General features: G+C 47.2%; 1 protein-coding gene across 1 annotated transcript in view; it reads left to right on the plus strand.

The window, feature by feature from the left end:
* The window catches only part of DHX15 (DEAH-box helicase 15), a 177421-nt gene that overhangs the window by 98830 nt on the left and 55463 nt on the right, over positions 1 to 23128 (plus strand). The window contains exons 10-12 of the mRNA XM_078678396.1: positions 8677 to 8868; positions 11266 to 11388; positions 15332 to 15522. Of these exons, the coding sequence (XP_078534522.1) occupies positions 8677 to 8868; positions 11266 to 11388; positions 15332 to 15522 (506 nt within the window). The remainder of the gene's footprint in view (positions 1 to 8676; positions 8869 to 11265; positions 11389 to 15331; positions 15523 to 23128) is intronic.

The following is a 23128-nucleotide window of genomic DNA, read 5'->3' on the forward strand; positions in this document are numbered from 1 at the left end:
GCCGTCGACACAAACAAAGGACTCTGAGCTACAAAAGTTGTCTATCCTGCGCGTCGGCCGGACAAGGCCAAAAGTACTGCAACCCTCGAGTCCGCACCTGGTGGTGGCTCGAAGGAACCTATCCAGTCGACGCAGCCGTCCGCCTCCTTCTCGAAGCAGGTGTCGGAATCGTTGAAACACATTAAGGACAAAGCTTCCGCTGTCGATCCGAAGGATTCTTCCACGCCGAAGCCTGCCGCCAACCCTCAAAAGTCGACAGCGCCCATTCAGTTTACGCTGCCGCCAAAAGTGGCGCCGAAGGCATTCGCGCCGAAAACGGTCGTCGAGGCGTCCGTGAAGGTGTCCACGGGGCCGAAGTCTGCACCTGCGGTTGTGAGCACAAAGCATCGACAACCCCTGCTTGAGGAGCAGTCGGAACGATTCATCGACGCCAACACCGGTAAACTTTCTATTTACAGACGAAAGATTACTCCAGCACAGCCTATGGAGTCCTGCGCAATTCCTTTGAAGAAAAAGAAGGATTCCACGGATTCACCCGTTCTTGTGGAACACATAGCTCCACGTGGACAGGACACTGCTCCAATCTCGCCCACTTACTCAGAGGTGGAGGCTGGGGAAGGTGACTATGATGAGTACAACTACCCTGCCGACACTGATCCTGAGGATCAACATGACACATGGGCAGATGCTGCTGACCCAGGGGATCCACAAACTGCCCCAGACACTCAAGTGTATAATGTGAAAAAATCGCCTACTGAGGACTAAGCGGCATTTAATGCGCTTATTAAAAGGGCAGCCAAAAATCATGATGTCCAGCTCCATGCTGACCCGGTTGAGGTGGATTTTTTGTTTGACACCTTTTCCTCCTCTGAGAAGACCGTAAAGACTCTGCCAATGCTAAAGGGTGTCTTAAAACATGCTGCAGACATTTTTAAAGAACCCACACGGGCCAGGGTTATAAACCCCAGAATTGAGAAAAAGTACAAGCCGGCGCCTGGGGACCCTACCTACATCAAGGGCCAGTTGCCGTTGGACTCTTTAGTTGTTTCCAATGCCCGAAAGAGGGCAAACTCACAAACTACTGGTGATGCTCCTCCCCGACAAGGAATCTAAAGTGCTAGAAGCATCAGGGAAAAAAGGGTGGCGGCTCAAGCGGCCAATATCTGGCACTCTTAGCCAGATATGACAGGGCACATTACGATACACTTGAGACCCTGTTACAACACTTGCCAGATGAATATAAAGAGGCAGCAGAGATGCTCATACAAGAAGGGAAACTCATCTCAAATGCTTCTATTAAGTGTGCACTGGACGCAGCAGACACCGCGGCCAGGGCGATTAACACCAGTGTGATGTTGCGGCGACAGGCCTGGCTCAGAATCTCCGGGTTCAAGCCGGAGATACAAACCACCATCCTAAATCAGCCGGTAAACCCTGATCCCTTATTTGGACCTGAGATGGACACCACCTTGGAAAAATCAAAAAGGACACTGAAACTGCAAAGTCCATGGGGGCTCTCCAGTCGCAGCAGTTCAGGGCTAGTTCTTTTCGTCGCTCAGGCAATAGAGGTGTTTCCAGAGGCCAGCTGTCCCAGCAAACACAGTACAATTAGAGTGGCGCGCAAACCACGTACAACAAACAAAGTAGAGGTGGCTATCGCGGAAACAGCGCCAAAGATGTAAATGTAAATGTATTTCGATTTATATAGCGCACGAATCACCCAGGGGTCTCAAGGCGCTTGCTTAGGGAACCCGTCCTGGTATTCCCCTGTGAGATACCCCGGCAGGGTATTCACAAGGTGAAAGCTAGGCATCCCGCCGCGAGGGGCCGTAGTGGAGATTAAGCAAGCTATTGCCCAGAGTCGCAGAGTGTGACCCCGTGAGTCGAGTAGGCACCGGAGTGAGAATTGTCGAGTCCGTGGAATTTTTGAGCCCGAGACCCGCCGAGGCAGGGAAACGAACCCTGGTCCGCGGCTGATCTCAGCTTCCGGGTCTGCCGCCTCTAACCACTGAGCCACGCTTCTCCACAAAGGCAGATGTCGTGGAAACAACAGCTCCCGATCCTCCGCCGCCAACAAACAGTGACGCCTTGTCACTGCCCCCCGACCATACAACACCGGTCGGGGGGAGACTCCAGCAGTTCCTGCCAGTCTGGAAATACATCACTACAGACAGGTGGGTCAGAAAGCTTATCCAGTACGGTTGTCTGGAGTTAACATCCACTCCACCCAACATACCCCCAAAACACCGACCTATGTCCACAGAGCATTTGCACTTATTGCAGCAGGAAGTACTCGTCATGCTGCAAAAAGGGGCAATGGAGCTCGTGCCGGTGGAAGAAAGAGGCACAGGAGTGTACTCCCTGTACTTCTTAATCCCAAAAAAGGACGGGTCCCTCAGACCCATACTGGACCTCAGACCACTAAACCAGTACATTCTTTCAGAACACTTTCACATCCTAACACTGCAGCAGGTTCTTCCTTTGCTCAATCAGGGGGATTTCCTCGCAACATTAGATCTAAAGGATGCATATTTTCACATTCCGCTACATCCGTCACACAGAAAATACTTCAGATTCACCATTCAGAATCAGCATTACCAATTCAAAGTCCTCCCTTTCGGAGTGACTACAGCGCCCAGGGTGTTCACAAAGTGCCTGGCGACAGTGGCTGCACACCTCAGGAGACAAAACGTTCACGTCTACCCTTATCTGGACGACTGGCTTGTCCAAGCAAAGTCGGCCCAGCAGTGCGCCGCCAGCATGTCCCACACCATTCACCTTCTTCACAATCTGGGATTCTCACTAAATTACCCAAAATCACACCTTCAGCCCGCCCATGTACGGCAGTATCTGGGCGCAACAATAAACACTCTGGCAGCCACAGCACAGCCAAATTCAGTGAGGATCAACAGCATTCAATTGCTGATACAGAAATTCAGACCACAACACTCGCTTCCAGCACGAGTGTTCATGCAGTTGATAGGCATGATGGCCTCCTGCATCTTCATAGTCCCGCATGCGAGACTACAAATGCGTCCGCTCCAGGAGTGCTTAGCACATCAGTGGACTCAGGCTCACGGATAGTTGGGAGACCTAGTGTTTGTAACCGGTCGTGCATACAACTCTCTGCATTGGTGGAATCCACACAACCTTTGCAAGGGACGACCGTTCCAGGAGCCTGTGCCACAAATCATCCTGACAACGGACGCATCTCTCTAGGGATGGGGAGCTCATGTACTCCACTACACAGTGCAGGGACTATGGACAACGAAGCAAAAGAAGATGCACATCAACCTCCTAGAGCTGATGGCAATCTTCATGGCAATGAAGGCATTCAAGGTACATCTGTGCAACAAGGTCGTGTTGATCCGGACGGACAACATGACGGCAATGTACTACATTCAGAAGCAGGGAGGTACACACTCTCCACAGTTGTCTCATCTGGCTCAGAGCCTGTGGAAGTGGGCCATTCAAAGGAACATCTTCCTCATGGCGGAACACCTCCCAGGCAAGGACAATCAGATGGCGGATCTGCTCAGCAGGTACAGCCACCAAATGCACGAGTGGGAGCTACATCCATCAGTACTCCACCCGTACTTCCAGCAGTGGGGTCATCCAGAGATGGACCTGTTCGCCACCAGGGAAAACGCCAAATGCCAAAGCTTTGCCGCCAGGTTCCCGCACCCACAGTCGCAAGGCAATGAGATATGGATGAACTGGTCAGGCAAATTTGCGTACGCTTTTCCCCCAGCACCTCTAATACCGCTGGTGGCACGCAAGTTGAAGCAGCACTCGATGACGCTCATCCTGGTTGCTCCAACGTGGGCACGCCAACCATGGTACACCACGTTTCTAGAACTTTCCGTGGTACCGCATCAAAGGCTGCACCTCACACCCAGACTTTTGACGCAGAGCCATGGCGACATTCAGCACCCAGATCCGCAACAGCTCAACCTGGCGATCTGGCTCCTGAGGTCTTAGAGTTTGGCTACCTCAACTTGCCTCCAGACTGAATGGATATCATACGAGAGGCAAGAAAGCCCACCACCAGAGCATGCTATGCGGCAAAATGGAAGCGGTTTGTCATTTATTGCGTAAGCCACAACATAGACCCGCTTGACGCGTCTACGCACAACATCATTTGTTATCTGTTACATCTTTACAAATGCAATCTAGCATATGCATCCATTTGGATACATTTATCCCCCATAGCGGCTTATCTCCAAAACAGGCAGCATCTCTCACTTTTCAGAGTGCCTGCCATTAAAGCCTTTCTGGAAGGACTCAAACGAGTCATTCCTCCCAGGACCCCACCAGCTCCAGACTGGAACCTTAATGTGGTCCTCACCCGACTGATGGGTCCACCTTTTGAGCCTTTACATTCATGCGAGATTCAGTTCTTAACGTGGAAAGTGGCTTTCCTGATAGCGATCACGTCACTGCGACGTGTTAGTGAACTCCAGGCACTGACTATCCAGGAGCCATTCATACAAATTCACTCCAACCGGGTGGTGCTGCGCACTAACCCTAAATTTCTTCCAAAGGTGGTTTCACAGTTCCATATCAATCCGACTATTGAACTGCCTTTGTTCTTCCAAAATCCTGTGACGTGGCGGAGAGAATGCTCCACACTCTTGACGTCAAAAGGGCTTTACTGTATTACATTGATAGGACCAAACATTTTAGGAAGACGAAACAGCTCTTTGTTGCCTTTTCCGCACAACACAAAGGCAACCCCATTTCTAAAGCAGGTATAGCCAGGTGGATCGTTAAGTGTATTCAAATTTGCTATCAAAAAGCAAAGCGCACTTTAACAATCCCCCCAAGGGCGCACTCCACCCGCAAGTTGGGGGCCTCCATGGCTTTCCTTGGAAATATTCCTTTAGAAGACATTTGTAGAGCAGCCACATGGTCTACACCACACACATTTACAAAACACTACTGTGTAGATGTGCACTCCAAACAGCAGGCAGCTGTAGGGCAGGCTGTTCTAAAAACACTTTTTCAAACTGCTGCAGCTGGCACAGGCGGCCGCCGCTAATGGAGGGACTGCTATATATTCTATGCAATAGATATGAATTCAGCAGCCCACATGCCTCGAACTGAATATGCTACTTGCCAGTATGCATCTGTTCTTGGCATGTAGGGCTGCTGACATTCATATCGCCCGCCCTCCTCCCCGGCGCCTGTAGCGGCTGCAGCACTTACACTTACTCTTAGCATGGTCATCACTCACGGTGTTACACTCCATCTTTGCCACAATGGCTAAAAACAATCTGGGGATGGAGTCGATGCCCATGCGCACTGTAGTCCAGGGGAGGAGCCACCTATCTCGTGATACTTCGAAGACTCTTCCAGGACAATAATGTGCAATCATCCGGACCCAAGACTAGGCGGCAATCTATGCAATAGATATGAATGTCAGCAGCCCTACATGCCAAGAATAGATGCATACTGGTAAGTAGCATATTCGATCTTAACTTGCCTCCAGACTGCATGAACATTATCAAGGAAGCAAGGCATCCCACTACCAGAGAATGCTAGGCAGCGAGATCGAAAACATTTGAAATTTATTGTAATAATAACCAAATTAATCCATTAGATGCCTCCATCCGAAACTTAATCTGTTACCTGCTACATCTTCAAAGATGTAACCTAGCATACTCATCCATAAGGCTAAACCTTGCTGCTATAGCAGCATATCTTCAAAACCGACAACATGTGTCCCTATTCAGAATACCACCTATCAAAGCTTTTATGGAAGGACTTAAAAGAATTATCCCTCCAAGGCATCCACCTGTCTGGAACTTAAACGTAGTACTTACCAGACTCATGGGACTCCCATTGGAACCACTTAATTCATGTGAACTACAGTTCTTAACATGGAAGGTGGCATTTTTAATTGCCATTACCTCCCTCAGGCGGGGGAGAGAGCTACAGGCACTAACCATTCAGGAACCTTTCATGCAAATACACCACAATAAGGTAATGCTTCGTACAAACCCTAAATTTATGCCAAAAGTTATCTCCACTTTCCACATCAATCAGTCCATAGAATTGCCAGTTTTCTTTCAAAACCCGCAGTCCGTGGCTGAAAGAGCTCTACACACACTAGACGTTAAAAGAGCTCTGCTATATTACATTGACAGAACAAAATCATTTAGAAAGACAAAGCAACTATTTGTTGCTTTTTCACCACAACATAAGGGCAATCCTATTTCCAAGACAGGAATAGCCAGATGTATAGTTAAATGCATTCAAATATGCTATCAAAAGGCAAAGCGCACTTTAACAATTCCCCCAAGAGCCCACTCAACGTGCAAAATGGGGCCATCCATGGCTTTCCTAGGAAATATTCCCTTAGAAGACATATGTAGGGCAGCTACATGGTCTACCATACACACTCTTTTTCAAACCACTGCAGCTGATACAGGGGACCACCGCTAGAGGTGAAACTGCTATACAGTCTATGCTAAGATATGAATTCAGCAGCCCACATGCCTCGAATGGAAAATGCTACTCACCAGTATGCATCTGTTCTTGGCATGTAGGGCTGCTGACATTCATATCGCCCACCCTCCTCCCCGGTGCCCGTCACAGCTGCAGGGTTATCTCTTTACATACATTTACATGGTCATCTCTTACTTTCCTATACTCCATCTTTGCCACAATGGCGAAAAACAATCTGAAGATGGAGAAGATGCAGATGCACACTGTAGTCCAGGGGAGGAGTCACCTATCTCCTGATACTTCAAAGACTCTTCCAAGACCTCAAGGTGCAAACATCCGGACCCAACACTAGGCGGCGATCTATGCTAAGATGTGAATGTCAGCAGCTCTACATGCCAAGAACAGATGCATACTGGTAAGTAGCATTTTCCATCTGGTAGAGCCGATTCCAGCTGCAGATTCCTTCACGACTCGTTGTTCCGCCTCCTACTGCGAGTACCCTTCTTCGTCTTCATCACTCGCCTACCACCGGGTGGTTGTCCTCTGCGAGTGCCTTTTCTTACTTCCTCCCAAGGGGAATGTTAGTCTTGTTGTTGTTTGCTCTCTTCCTTCCTTTCTGTTGAAGGGTTGGTGGTTTCGTGGGCACTTCAGCGCCCCTGCACTCTTTGTCTCTAGTGTGGGGTTGCTTGTGTTCTTCTTTTCATTGCTTACTTTTCTGACTCCTTTGCAGTCCTTTGGGTCGAGGTCCCTGGCTGGGTCTCGGCCCTTAACCCCTTTTCAGGAAATGTTCCCCCTGCTGGTGTTGGCTGGGGGTGAATGGTTGTTACTCTTCCATTCTGGCCCTGGTACCCTTCTCTGATCTGGGCGGTGGTTGCAGGCTTTTTTGTCTACTGTGCAACTTGGGTTAATGTTGACTTGTGCATACTTGGTAGCCATGGGAACAAAGTATAAAGCAATGTATACCCCATGCACAAGCTGCAACACCTCTTTTTTAATAGATGCTTTCCAGTACATAGCTATGCAAGGCATATTAAAAGCTTTAGGGTCTAGGGCATGAATTGGGAATACAGAGTTGAAAATTTGCACATTTGCAGGAACTGTTTCTTTTTCTAGAAGGCCTGTAGGGCAATGGTACAGTCCGCCATGACCTATCAGTGCTTCTGAAAGACCAGTAGCTCTGTAGCAAATGTAAACATTCTTGGCTTACCTCTGAATCCCACATGCCAGGAACATCTGAGTGGGCATGTATATTAAGACCTCTGAAAGAATAGTGCAGATGCCTCAGGATAAATGTAGAGCTAATTTTGTGTTGTAAAGATGTCTGTAGGTGGCAGGTACAAATAGGGCACAATCGGTTGTTGAATGTAATTTGTGACTTTTGGTCTTTGACCTATATTCCCCCAGAATATGGTCTTATGCCCAAACTGTGCTGTTGATGGCTGATATTTGGACCCTGGTAAGCCTTTAATAAAGCATCTGGTGGCACAGCGGCTGGGTACAAGGCTTAGATGAATAATAGATTGCATTAGCCATAGGCATTCTGTTCTGACCCAGGATAACACCCGGTGTTGTGAGTTTTCTGCATTGGACCAAAGCTGTGCCTCTTGTGGTGCAGTTTCGGTACTCACCTGACCCTTGCTGAACTTTGGTCCCAATGGCTGGAACTGTAAGTGCTATACCACAATATTGTTTTCCCTATAGGATAACATTGAACTAGGCCGAAATTTTGAAAATGAAAAGCATTTATATTTAAAAACGTACTTGCCTTATTGCGAAGATCTTGATCTTAAAGTACAAATAATGCTTATTTTTCTAAAATTGATGTGGATCTCCTTTTTGAGTGGTGTGTCCATTATTGGTCAGTATTGTGCAATAAATGTCTTGCACTCCTCTGTGTTAGGCCTAAGGCTGCTCGCTCTCACTACCACTAATAGAGCACTTTGGGTTTTACATTGAACCCTGTACACTTTTGGTGAATCCCAGGACTCTGTGCATGGTATAACCACCTAGTGGCATACAATATACAGAAGCCAGCTTCCTACAACATAGTAATTACCTAAAGAATACATTATTCGAAGGGATATTAAGCCTACAATGTAAAACCTAATGTAAAACCTAAAAGCCAGATGTGCCATGTGTGGTATGTTCTTGTTTCATTTAATGCTTAGTTTGATTGCTACACTTTACTCTGTGTTCGCCAGTCTTATACGTTGATTTGTTTTGTAGCCCCAGAGACTCTGATGCGAGCCCTAGAGCTTCTGAATTACCTGGCTGCTTTGAATGATGATGGAGACCTGACCGAACTGGGATCCATGATGGCAGAGTTCCCACTGGATCCACAGCTGGCCAAGATGGTTATTGCAAGTTGTGACTACAACTGTTCTAATGAGATCCTATCTGTAACTGCCATGCTGTCAGGTAATAGCAGGGAAAGAAAAGCTGAAAAAATGATTTCCAAACTATGCCATTTTTCTCCAATAGTTTATACATACATTTTTCAGGAAAACATAGGATTGCGACGGTTTGTCAGTGGACAAATGCTTATAATACCTCTTATGTATCAATCCTAAAAAAAAAAATCCTTTTTTTTAATGAATGTCTGTCAGCATACCAGAACCTCCTACATCTTTATCTAGTAAGACTTTTTTTTATGGATTTTTAAGATGGTTTGGAATTGGGAAATCCACAGTGAAAACGATTCGTTACCCGCAAAGTTGTACCACAAGAAGTTAAATATTCACTTACTGTTACTTTTTTCTGGAGTCACTAAAACGGGAGACTGGAACCTGAAGTAACACTAAATGTTCTACTGCTTTGTGCCTTAAAATAGATACAGCCCAAGTGGCACATAGCTCAACTTTCCTTACCTCCATAGTGGAGTTTTAAACCTGAATCCTTGCACAAGCTGAATCTTCTTTTTTTTTGAACGAGGAGCTCCTATTTTTGAGTTCCAATAACTCCACGTAAGAAGAATCTGAGTCTTGATGGCTCGTAGGAATTCATTAGCTCAGTGGTGAAGGAATAGTCTTTAAAATAGACAGATCTGTGACGTGTTCCAAATAGAACACTATTTTTTTTTAAATCTTTACATTCTTCATAAGTGCAGCGTGCAATAAATGAGTAGGCCACACTTTTTCAGTTGTGTTGATAAATTTTATCCAGCCAAAATGTTTGTTGCAGCTTTCTAATAAATAAGGATCAGACTCAGAGCAGATGGGCAGGGCAGAATCAGATGCATTCTTTCATGTGATTTTCTTTGGAAAGGTGGTGGTAGGTTGGTATCTCTTTTCTCCTTTTTCCTTTGGTTCTGCACTGTAATTGCCTTTTTTTAAATACTCAGACCTTCATTCCCACTTATAATTCAGTTGACTTAATTGCAGTCCTTGGGTGCTGAGACCTACACTTGACACTAGCTTCTCGTTAAACACTCCATTTACTTAAAATATCTACCTAGTACATAAGAAAGTATGCCCCTCCCCACCTGACGGAAAATGTCATCTCTCTTAGCTGGGACCTGCCTTCTCAGCCCTCTTATTGAGTACCTGGTCTTGCAGAAGTGTGAGCTGTCCAGTAACTGAGGTTGGCAGCCTTGACGTGCATTTGAACCTTGGTAGACCCTTTCATATTCTCTCTCAAGTACTGACTGTTTCTTAAACAGAAATGTTGCCTGAACCCACAGCTTCCTTGCCAGTCACACCCCTACCTTGTACCAAAGCCAAGTATCTCCACATTGAATCCCCATCTCACACAGTCTGCATCACAATAGTTGCAATCTCTCTCACGGACCCAATGATCAAAGCACCACAATATATAGTTTGTTGTGCAAACACCAGTTTACTTGACACCCCATCCACATGGTACACAGATCTATAAAGACAGCTACAATTTAATTAAAATCGTATCAGGGCCCACTGTGGATTTGTTTGACAGGCGGTTGAAGTTGTTGCATTTTGTATTGAACCAAAAATTTACACCTACTTGTACTCACTGATGGTACTGCTCTCACTTTGTACCATGATGACACAGTTGCCATTTTGATATGTACATTTTCACCACCAAATTTCATTGCACCAGGTTTCTTTTTACATTAATATCAACCCAGGATGCAGAAGCAAGTTTCATTCCATGATCTACTTTTACCTCCATTTACGCCAGTGTTCTAGAGCTTATGTTGGTAACAATATATTTAGTTTTTCTTTTTTCTAGTGTATTAAATGGTCTAGTACAACGGCCTTTTTAAACCTTCCACCACCACCACATTCTTAACATTTGAACAAAAATATTAAGCTGTTTCGCTGATGGCAAAACATGTGTGTGGTGATCTAGTATTAAGACCGTTATTAAAGCAGAATATTTGAACTATCCTACATAATAGCATTGGTGTATTGGAAAAGCCTGGATTCCAATCTTCAGTGTTTATCACCAAACCGGTCTAAAATTGCAATATCTTAAGTTTCAACATTTCGCCACACACGGTTCTTGGTACAGCACGTCTTGTAAAGTGTATTTGAACCCTGTAGATTGCTGTTTTTCTGGATAAACTTTTGAAGAGACTTAAATGCCTGTTTTTATTACTAGACACAGTAATCCGGTGTTTTGTAGTTTTGAATCCCTCTTGTTTTGCAGATGTGGTTAGGTGTTGATGTACCACTGAAAGGTAGTAAACAGTCCAAGATGCAGTTGGAGGCCATCAAAAGTCCCATCCTGCCCTGCCCTATGCTCTGAGCTGACCTAGCTAGGCCTTGTTCATCTGTCTGTGAATGCGTGACTCATCGATATGGGCATTTGTGTTGGGCCCATACCAACCTTGTTTAGTCCCACAGTGTTTTGTTCGACCTACTGAAGCCAAGAAAGCAGCAGATGAAGCCAAGATGAGGTTTGCCCATATTGATGGCGATCATTTGACGTTGCTGAATGTCTACCATGCTTTCAAGCAAAGTAAGTTCATTTGATTTTTTTATATATCGTCCTATTAAACAAAACAAATATTTGCTTTAAAACCTATACAGTGATTTGATTTGTGGTAATGGTAAATCTAAGTGAAATGCTGTGCTTGTTATGGTATAATGAATCATTAGTGCAAATTGTATAAGTTGTATGCAAGAGTTTATAATCCAACCGCTTTATTTTAGGAAAGAAGAGACCAGGTTAACTTTTTGATAAACCTATATGAAAAAAGTAGAGGGGTGGAAGTACAAATGTTTGAATATTGAAATTATAATCAGACCGACTCAGTCCTTTCGAATGTGGAATGAGATGCACAATTCATCAGTATAATGCAGAAATATACTATCCGCTTTATTAGAACCATCGGAAGAAAATTGAATTTATCACTGTGCTGAACAACAGATAACATTTAGCACGCCAGTTAGGTTATTTATACTCCGACTGTCTCGGATTATGCTTTAAACAGAAGCCATAATTTTTTTTTTTATTCACCTGTTTACTATGGCTGATAGCTTTTCCATTGCATAGAAGTTCAATTCCTTTGTACACGAAAAACATTGATGGAGGAGATCGTCTGGTTTTGGTGGTTCTGGAGGCCTCAGTCTTCTCTTTAGAGATTCTTCAGAACAGGTCCTCTTTTCACGTGAGGTCTTTGTCGAAGGCAGGTAGTCCTCCCAAGTTTCTGGAGTCAACAGCTGCAGGACGATTCCACTTTGGCACAGTTTTCGACGAGTGATTAAGATAGGCTGGGAGGGTTAATACCAGGTGAGCTGCTGCTTCTCTCCTCTGCTCTTGCAACTCTTCAGTGTCTTCTTGGGTCATCAGGATCTGGTTCTCTGGTGCCAGGGACTCACCCAAATACTTATTTTAGGATCGTAAGGGGACTGTAGGGTAGTGGCCAATGGGCTACTGCCCCTTGGTGTCACTACTCCCCATATGACCTCTTTCTGTGGGAAGCAGGCATAACCCTTTAATAGAATTCCTAAGTATGCCATCGCAAAGATGGCTACATCGGAAAAATCGTGTCCACATCACTGTAGCCCACCTTAGCGGAGGCACTACCTGGAGGTGGCACGCCTACCTAATTAGCTAATTTTCCTGCCTCTCCAGGTGCCAATGGGGCTCTGGACGGGGGTGGGGTGGGGTGGATTCCTTTCCTGTGAGGGAAGCAAGATTTGCATTCCAAATGCGCTTAATCAGAAATGTATCCTCTGGGGGAGGGGTGTTACACCCTCTTCCCAGAGGGGCTTTTTTTCTGAGTCTCCTGAGAGCAAATGTTCTCACCCTAGGAGGTCAGAACAGAGTCTTGTGTGGCAGGTTGGCAGAAAAGAGTCAGCAAGGACACCAGAGTCGGATTGGTTTTCTGGGGGCACCTATAAGGTGCCTCTGGGGACATGTATTGGTAAATCGAACACTGACATGCAGTGTTTTCACTTTTGTCTGCACCAAGACATGCAGACTTCAATGGCAGTCATGCTTGTGCTTGGTGAGGTGTCTCTTAGGGTGGCACAATTCATGCTGCAGCCCTTTGGGACCTTCTTTAGTACCTCAGGCCCTAGTTACCAGGGTATTATTTGCTAGGGACTTAAAGCGGGTGCTAAAGGTGTTGCCTATTGGGGAAACAATTGTAAAATTTTGGGAAAGAGCTTGACACTTGGGAGCAGGTTAGCAGGAACCCAGTTCACATTCAGTCGAAATCACATAATTTACCAGGCAAAAAAGTGGGTTTACCATGTCAAAATTATGCATTTTCTTACAAGAAGTTGTTGAAACCCATGAGTTTGCTATTTTATAGCTGCCAAAGGTCCTGGAACAGGAAGCTGGTACTGGCCTTGGGAATTCAACATCAGGTGTTTAGGGATTTAAGAAAAGTTAGAGGGGATCATTTAATCTTGTGACATATTGGACACAAAAACTGATTGTTTGAGACTCCAGATTGACACCTTTGGTTTTAAGGCCCAAATAAAATCTCCCATCAGCACGGAAACTGATCTTCTAGCACCTTCTGTGCTTCCATCCATCAGTTTCCTTCTAGTTGGAGATGTTAATCTGTTGTTTGAGGATAACAATTCTACACCTGCAACTAAAGTTCTTGAAGATTGCTCTGTGCCTGGTCTCCAGCAACTAGTTAAGAGCCTAAGCACTAATGTGATTTTTAGTTACATTTGAAAACCTTGAGGTGGCTAAGCATTGTCCCAGTCTGATCACTACTAAATCCTTTTTCATATTCACTGTTGCTTGCCTTCATGAAACAAGTTTGAGAATAATATTTCTTAGGTAAATCTTGTGCTACTGTTACTCACCACTCCCATCAGCAGGCATTGAATAATGAGTCCACTTGAGGGAGAGATTGATTCTGCAACTACTAGTTGAGAAAGTCCCTTGTTTGCATGGTTAGCCCTCACTTTTTGCTTGGTTTTGATTTGGTTTCAAATGTAGTGCACAGGGTCCTTGCCAACCAGTTCCCCTGTGACAGTGCTCCTTACTTAAAAACAAATCCTCAATTGGCATATTTGCCTCCTTTAAGCCTCTAATGAATGGTACTGTGTACCTAAGGCCTGGGAACTGAAGAGGGTCCCCTAAGAACCCCCTTTCGTGGATGGTATGCCCCCACTTTTTCCTGAATTGCTGATGTGCTTTGACTGAGTGTGCCCTGGGCTCCTGCCAATCAGGTGCCCAGGGCCTGTGTTCCTTCCCTAAAACGGTGTTGAAACTAAAACCCAATTGGCATCTCTGGCCACGTCAGCCCCTGGTAAATGGTACCCTAGGTACCCAGGGCATTGTGACCAGAGAAGACCCTAAGGGTTGCAGCACTTATTGTGCCACCCTTAAGGACCCTGCAGCCTGACATCCACACACTTCCTTTGCAGAATGAGTGTCCTGGTGCAGAACTAAACTGAGTCGACATGGCAGTGTGCCATGCCCACAAACCCACTGCCCTGGCATATATCAAGTCACCCCTCTAGCTGGGTGCCCTATGCAAGTGGTGTGGGCACAGGTGCATGAGCCCTGGGCCCCTACAGTACCCAGGACCTGTGATGCCATTAAGTGTATATGGTGCTGGGAGGTTGTCATTTCGAACTCCACAGCACCATAATGGCTACACTGAGGACTGACAAGTTTGATATCAAACTTCTCGGCACATTAAACCCACACTGATGCCAGTGTGGGATTTAATGTTAAATGCACTACAGAGGGTATCTTAGAGATGCCCCCTGAAACCTAACCTACAATCCACGTCTTGTCTGAGAGGCTAACTAGGCTGCCACACAGCAGACATGTTGCTGGACCCCTGGGTAGAGGGCCATCCGCTCTCCTTGGCCTGCAACAATGCAGCCCAAAAAATAATGTATTTACCTTGCAAACTCAATGAGGGAAAACCACGCAGACGCACCACAGCTTCAGGCTTCTCAGAAGACTCATGAACACGAACTTGCAAGTCTCATCCAATTACTTGAGCGGGAATTTGATAAGGGGATTTGAGACCCTCCCAATACTAGCCTGCACATGGGTGGAGAACGTGAGTAGAAATTACCGATCCCGTAATCTTTGGCAAGGATTGGTGTCTATTTAACATTCAGTATGTGAATACAATATTTCCTACAATGAAACTGGTTTTGGGCTCAATTGACACCAGCCATCCGGGATTTTCAGGCTGTCAAATGTTAAAAGGTTGTGGGATCCATCTCTTTTCCAGAGATGTGCTGTTGTGATTCCCTGTTTTATATATTCAGAAACTTAGTGAGCCTGTGCTGAAAGGAGTACAATACAGAAAATATTTTTTTTCAAATACCACTTAAATGTTTATATTATTTTCTGAATCCCCTCGCTCTTAAACTACATTTTAGTAGAGAAATTGTGATTTGTTCATACTCTATTGGCGTTTTCTGCGGTCACTGAGTTTTTAATGTTTTGTGTTCATCTTTGATTCCAGATCACGAGGCAGTTCAGTGGTGTTACGATAACTTCGTAAACTACAGATCACTGATGTCTGCAGACAATGTACGCCAGCAGCTGTCACGAATCATGGACCGGTTTAACCTACCACGTAGAAGTACGGACTTTACCAGCAGAGATTACTACATAAATATAAGAAAAGCATTGGTTACTGGGTATTTTATGCAGGTGAATATTTATAAACTTCGGTACACCATGACTTAATCATTGTAAAACGTGTTTTTGTTACAGCTTCTTAAGAAATTCTCTAAAAATGTTTACTCTTCAGTAATCATTTAGCATGTACTTGTCTGCTAAGTTGCAGTTCATTTACCACGCTATTGTTTCTGGTGTCATGCAATTCATTACGTTGCACATTCTTAAAATGTATTTTATAGCATCTTTTAATTATATTTATTCGTAGGTCAGGTTTAACCAAGCCAAACTAATTGCAAGTTGGCTTTCTTTGAATTATGTTTGGAATCATAAAATGTGCTGCCAGTCGTCCTTTAATGGGAAATGCAAAGCTCCTGGTGTTAGGCTCTGGGAAAAGGGGGATCCGAGTTAGCACCCAAAGTACACCCGCTGGGGCGGCTGGTTGCAGGGTGCCGTTTTGGCGTTGGGTGCCCAGTTTTCAATGGGGATTCTCAGGTTGCCACAAAGACTGTAGGCTCGGGACGAAGATCTTCTGGAGGCGACCACCGGTTGGAGAGGTAAGCCGGAATGCCTGGGGATGCTGAGACACTGTCTGTTGGGCCACCTAAGGCCGTGGGACATCTGGTGCAGGGGTGTCTTTTGGTGTTGGGTTTTCTTACCAACTCCGGTCGTGGTGTCCTCCAGAAAGAAACTGCAGGCGTCCTCTTGAGAGTCAAGGCAGATCAGAGATCACCAGATCTCGGGTCAGGGTCGCCGGAGAGACTTCGTGGTATTGGGCCACTTGAACTCGGGCTATAAGCTTCATGTGCAGGGTGGTGCAGACTTGGGGTTTTGGCTGCGGCTAGAGTCTGTTTGGTGAGCAAATCCAGTGCTCACGGGATACAGTCTTTAGGTTGGAAGGCAGGGCGGTCCTTCGGGTTCTTGAGGCTGCTGGCTGCAGGACACACCGCGATTTCGCTGGAGCAGGTTCGAGGTGGGGACAGGCCGGTAGGGCTCGGGCCAAGTCAGTGGATGTCCTCCTGCTCTTAACTTTGGCATGGTGTTTTCGGTTCTTCCTCTTTTTTTCTTGGTCGGTTTTTGTCTGAGGAGGCAAGTTTCAGTGGCACCCCTAAATACTATATTTAGGGGCGTTACAGGTAAGTAAAAGGTTGGGACCAATAGGTCCCTTCCTTGGGGTGAGTACCCAAGGAAGGGACCTCCAGTGGGAGGGGGGAATATGCTTCACTCTGGGTGGCTGGGTCCCCCCATCTGCAAGATGGCGAGGACTGTGAGCTGTGCTTCACCTCTCCCCCCACCTGAGGGGTGGGGTTGGCAAAGGTGGGCACACCTCCCTTCCTCACTTGGTTTTCCAGCCGATTCTCCTGCCAAAAGTGGGGGTCAGAACCGGTGGAGGCCAGTTGCTGGAAGCATCAAAAGGCCTGGGGAAGCTCACAAAGGCACGCCTTTGAAGCTTCCCCTTTGTGGACCCTGCCCACCCTGGGGGAGGAGGCTTGGCACCTCGTCCCAGGATGTGCATTGTTTTAGACCCAGAGAGCAGCAGGCTCTCGACCCAGGGGGTCCAGAAACATGTCTGGTGGTGGCAGCTGGTGAGCAGCCACTCAGCCTGGATACTAGTGGTAGATCGTTTTTCATGAGGCATCTCCAAGATGCCCTCTGTGTGCATTTTTCATTAAATCCCACACTGGCATCAGTGTGGGTTTAATGTGCTGAGAAGGTTGATACCAAACTTGCCAGTTTTCAGTAAAACCATTATGGTGCTGAGATCGTAATGACAACTCCCAACACCATATACTCTTAATGGCATTACTGCACTTACAATGTTTAGGAATTAGCTTAGACACTGTAGGGGTACAGGGCTCATGCACCTAAACCCTCGTCACTGGTATAGTGCACTCAGCTAGAGGGGTGGCTGACCTATGCCAGGGCAGTGGGTTGTAGGCACTGCACACAGGGATGTGTGCCAAGTCGGCTTTTCACTTTGTTCTGCACCAAAACACGCAGCCTGGAATTGCAGTGTGTGTTGTGTGTGTAAAGGTACATGTCCTCTTAGGGTGGCAAAATATGTGCTGCAGCCCTTAGAGGCCTTCCATGGCCACAGTGCCCTTGATACCCGTGGTACCATTTACAAGGGACTGGCCTGTGGCCAAAGTGTGCCAATTGGGTTTTGTTTTTAATGCAGTTTAGGGAAAGAACATAGGCCCTAGGTACCTGTTTGGCAGGAAACCAGGGCACACTCAAAGTACATCAGCAGTTTAGCAAAAAGTGGGGGCAACCACGCACAAAGAGGGCACTTTCTTACAGCACTTTTTTCCCTAACCTGCCCTCTGTTTCCTTTTGCACCTTCCTTCAGCAGTAAATAAATGGTCATTCTGCGTTTGTTTTTCTTTTGAATATTATGTATTTTGCACTGCAGCCGTGCGGCTGTACTTAAGGGCTAAAACATTGACAAAGCCAATACCTTGCAAAGGCAAGATCTGTTGGCTTTGCCAATGCAGGTTATTCTATGAAGGCCATGTCTATTTACAGGTACGCACGCTATGAATGGAGAATGTTACTTGCCTTGTAGGCATTGGTTCATAGCGTGCCGTGTTGTTGATTCCCTGGTGCCCACGCTCCTTAGAACCATCTGTTAATCACCGATCTCTTTTGTTCATAACTTGTTCACGTTGAAAAATGCACATAAGGCCCCAGGCTATGTTCACTTGATACTTAGTTTTGCAGCGTGAATCTTTCTGGATTCACTATGCTGTACATTATTCCGCGGTCTAGTGGTTGGGTCCGAAATCGTAGTCTTCTTCTTTTTTTTATTTTTTGTAGCTCAGGTGGGCGTCGTAGTCCCACCTTTTGGTGCACTTCCTGTGACGTCGGCAAGCTTCCTGCGGAAGCTTCCACATTGGGGTGCCATCTTCAATTTTTTTTTTACCGCTGTTGGGTCTGGTTCGTTCCCGAAAGGGCTCCAGAGTTTTGGAGAGAAGAAAACGCAGAAAAGACTATTTTTTCAGGAAAATCAAGCGAAGTCGACGAGGAACAACACGATTGAACACGGACGGAGAAGGGGAACTTCGTAAACTTCGACATCCAACGCAGGATGCGCGCACAGGGGCCCCCTGAGCACGAGAAATGTACAGGACACCGTTTAAATTCTACCGTAACTGCCATCACAAGTACGCGCAGAAGAACCAGAACCCAGTTTGCAACCTCTGCCTACCGGTCGTCCACGAGGGCAAGGACTGAAACGCCTGCTCCGCCTTCACGCCAAAGACTCTCCGGGTTCGGGAGCATCAGAAACGAGCCAATTATAGCATGCAGGGGAAGGGCCAACCACCGTCCCTTCGAAACCTGGGGCTATCAAGCGACGAGGAGGACTACCCCACCGAAGAAGACGGCTACACGGTCGTAGAGACCGATAAGGACACTTCAAAGGAGGTAGGAGAGTCGACGACCCCAAACCCCCTAAAAGACCCCCGAAGGTCTGAGCAAGACTCTCGAAAAACGAAGTCGAAGTCCTCGAAAGGAGCACTGGCGCCGAAACCCTCAACGGCCCCAGATGCATCCAGGGGCAAGCAGCACAGCAGATCCTTAGATAAGGACTCCCAGGTGGCTAAGACCAGCAAAAAGCCAAGGTCGTCAAAGAACGTCGCCGAAAAGGAGCGTTCGTCTTCGAAAGACAAGACCCCAAAGGCGCCTCAGTGTCGACCAAGGATTCGAAACCCTTCTCGACGTCGAAGAGATCGGCCGAACACTTCGACGCCGAACAGGCGGCCGAAATGGAAAGAAAGAAAAAAACGGCTCGAAGCAGAGATGGATAACATCCTGCAGAGGAAAAGGGAATTCGATGAAAGAATGAAGGGCTGCGCGATTCCGCCGAAACAGAAGACGGTAATCGTCGAATTGGAAGAGGGCGACTTCTTCAAGGCAGAACAGCCGCCGAAAAGTCCTGAGAACCTGGACCAAGCAGAGGAGGAAGCCTCCTACGGTGAGGAGGAGGGCGACGACGATCGACGAACGATCCTCGGCTCAATATCCTCGGGGACATAGGACCTGGAGTGGCAGGACATCGACGCTGAAAATCCAGAAGGTGAAGACTCGTACCCTTCGTGGCCTTTGCTGCCAGACAATATTGGGGCATACAATATCGCTGTCAAAAATGCGGCAACAGCTTTTGCAGTTATGCTGGAGGAGGAGAAGCCGAAGGCAGACTTCCTCTTGGAGACCCTGCTCCCCACACAAACTAGAAGCCAGTACCTCCCCATGATGGACAGTGTCATGGACCAAGGGAGAGAGGCGTTCAAAGAATCGGCGACTTGCAGGTCAGTGACGCAGAGGACAGAAAAGAAGTTCAAGCACTCCTCTAAGGATCCTCCCTACATCAGAGGATCGGTGACGGCGGACTCCATCATTGCGGCGACCGCCAGAAAAAGGGCCAATGTGTCAGCAACAACAGGGCCACCACCAGATAAGAAAAGCAGGAGGATGGACCTAACAGGGAGGAAGATAGAGAGAAATGCGGCAATGCATTGGCGCATGGCAAACTCCAACGCCCTGCTAAACAGGCACCAGTACCAGATTCTGGATGAAATCGGGCAGCTGCTCAAACATCTATTAGAGGAGCACCAACAGAGGGCGACCCACCTCGTCGAAGAGGGAAAAATGTGGCAAACTCTTGCCTTAAGACAGCCTTGGACGGTGCGGACACGTCTAGCAGGTTGATGATGTTGGGAATAACGGAAAGGAGACAGGCCTGGCTCAGGATATCAGGTTTCAAACCGGAGGTGCAGAACAACATCCTAAACACCCCGTTCAATGGGGAGACACTGTTTGGAACACCAGTGGATGAAAAACTCACCCAACTCAAAAAAGAGAACGAAACGGCAAGGTCCATGGTGGCCTTACAGTTCAGGGACACAAAAAGGGGTACTCCGTCTCGGAGGCCAAACGGAAGAGGAGGAAACCAGCCAGGAACGTCCCACCAGACCTTCCAGCATGCCAACCAAGGGGACAGCAAAACACAACAAGGGCATCAGAAACAAACCGGGCACTACCAGCAAAGGGGCCAGTCCTTTCGCGGGAAGGCGAACGGACATGGACAGAATAAAAGAGGGGGCCACCAACCCACCTCAAAGTGACTTCCACACTCACTACGTGCCCACCCACACAACACCTCCCGGGGTGGAGCACGACAAAACAAAGACAGGATTACACGGACACAACACCAACGAGCATCAAACACCAGTAGGAGGCAGGCTAAGTAACTTCTTCAAGCAATGATAGAAGATAACAACGGACAAGTGGATACTCAAAATCATCCAGTTCGGATATTGCATAGAACTGGAACGGACACCGCCAAACAGGAGCCCAAAGAGAAGGGCGTAGTCAGGAAGGGACCTGGAGCTACTTCAAAAGGAAGCAGAAGAACTCCTCCAAAAGGCAATTGAACCAGTACCTTACAGAGAAAGGAACAGGGGAGTATACTCAACATACTTCCTGGTCCCAAGAGTGGACCACACACTGAGACCCATCCTGGACCTAAGGTTCTTAAACAAGTACGTAAGAACACAGAAGTTCAAAATGACGTCCCTGCAGGAGGTCATTCCTCAGCTAAGAGACAGACTGCATGGTCACCATAGACCTCAAAGATGCCTACCTGCATATCCCAATGAACAGGCGGCACAAACACCTACTGAGATTTGCCATCTACAAACATCACTACCAGTTCACAGCCCTGGCGTTCGGACTAAAATCCGCACGAAGGGTTTTTACAAAGTGCCTCGCTGCAGTGGCAGCGCATCTTAGGAGGGAAGGGATACATGTATACCCTTACCTAGACGACTGGCTAATAAAGGCAAGCTCACACAGAGCATGCAAGGAACATGCTCAGCACGTAACAAGTACACTGATGGACCTGGGATTCTCCATTCACTGGGGGAAATCGTCAATGAGACCTGGGTGCACATATCGACACTCTACAGAGCAGGGTGTGGCCCAGCGACAAGAGGACACTGCCCCTATTGAAGGAGACGCACCTCTAACAGAAGGGGGCGAGCTCTGACAGTGAGGACAGCGAGCAAGATCATGGGCATGATGGCCTACTGCATACATCTGGTCCCAAATATACGGCTCCACATTAGACCATTCCAGGAATGGCTACAAGAACAATGGTCACAAGCTACAGGAAGTTCTAGTCGTTGGTACGCACGCACTGCAGGAGGAGATGTCGTGGTGGAACAAGGAGAACATAACATAAGGGAAGCCTTTAACACCACCGACCCCAACAGTGACCATCACCACAGACGCATCCCAGAAGGGATGGGGGGGGAGCTCACATGACCAAAATCAGGGTGCGGGGCCTGTGGACTCCAGCGGATGCGGTCAAACACATCAACTACCTGGAACTAAAGACAGTGTTCCTCGCCCTGAAGGCCTTCCAAACAAAACTATACGGCCAGAGAGTGTTGATCCATACAGACAACACGCAAACGATGTTCTACATCAACTAGCAGGGAGGAACACAATCAGCACCGCTATCAAAACTAGCGCAGGAGATATGGAGATGGGCCATACTGCTAAACATAGACCTGCTAGCCATACACCTACCAGGGAAGGACAACATGGAAGCGGACTGGCTCAGCAGGCAGACATCGGCATCCCACAAGTGGGAGCTCAATGGGCAGGAAACGCAAACACTGTTCAGAAAGTGGGGAACGCCGACAATAGACCTATTTGCAACACGCCAGAATGCAAAATGCCAAAGCTTCGCATCCAGGGGAAGGATCCTTGGGGAATGCCCTATGGATAGACTGGTCGAAAACATTTACCTACGCTTTTCCCCCGATACCACTGATACACATGGTACTCAGCAAGTGCCGGACCAGCAGCATGACCCTGATCTGGTGGCACTACAGTGGGCCAGGCAGAGCTGGTACTCACAGATAATGGAAATGGCACAGGGTGCACCCCACAGGTTCGGGAGAAGAAAAGACTTACTCTCCATGCAAGGCGGAGAAGTCCTACATCCAGAGCCAGAGAGTCTCAGTTTAGCGGTGTGGCTCTTGAAAACTTAGAGTTTGCGCACCTAAAGCTACCTGAGAGCACCCTGCGGGTACTACGAGAGGCAAGAAGACCTAGCACACGACGGTGCTATGCGACGAAATGGAAGAGATTTACACTATGGTGCCATAAGAAAAAGCTACACAAGAAGATGACAAGAGAATCAACGGTGTTGAGATATCTCACACACCTGCTGAAGGAAAACCCAAGCTCCTCCTCGCTTAGAGTGCACCTTGCAGCGATAGTAGCCTTCACAAGGGGAGAAACGGGGAAGAGCTTTTTTACATCACAGATAGTGAAAAGATTCCTAGAAGGGGTGAAGAGGATCGCACCTCCCAAAAAGGATGCCACCGCCGGCATGGAACCTCAATTTAGTGCTAACAGAGCTCATGAAGGCGCCCTTTGAGCCACTTCATAGGGCATCACTACAAATGCTAACTATGCATTTTTTGGTGGCAATCACCTCGCTGCGCAGGGTGAGCGAACTACATGCACTAACACTACAAGAACCCTACATCCAAATACACAATGATAGGGTGGTAATGAGAACTGACCCACACTTTATGCCAAAGGTGGTTTCAAGGTTACACAT

The sequence above is a fragment of the Lissotriton helveticus genome, chromosome 2_2 (assembly GCF_964261635.1).
Source record: "Lissotriton helveticus chromosome 2_2, aLisHel1.1, whole genome shotgun sequence".
NCBI classification, from domain to species: domain Eukaryota; kingdom Metazoa; phylum Chordata; class Amphibia; order Caudata; family Salamandridae; genus Lissotriton; species Lissotriton helveticus.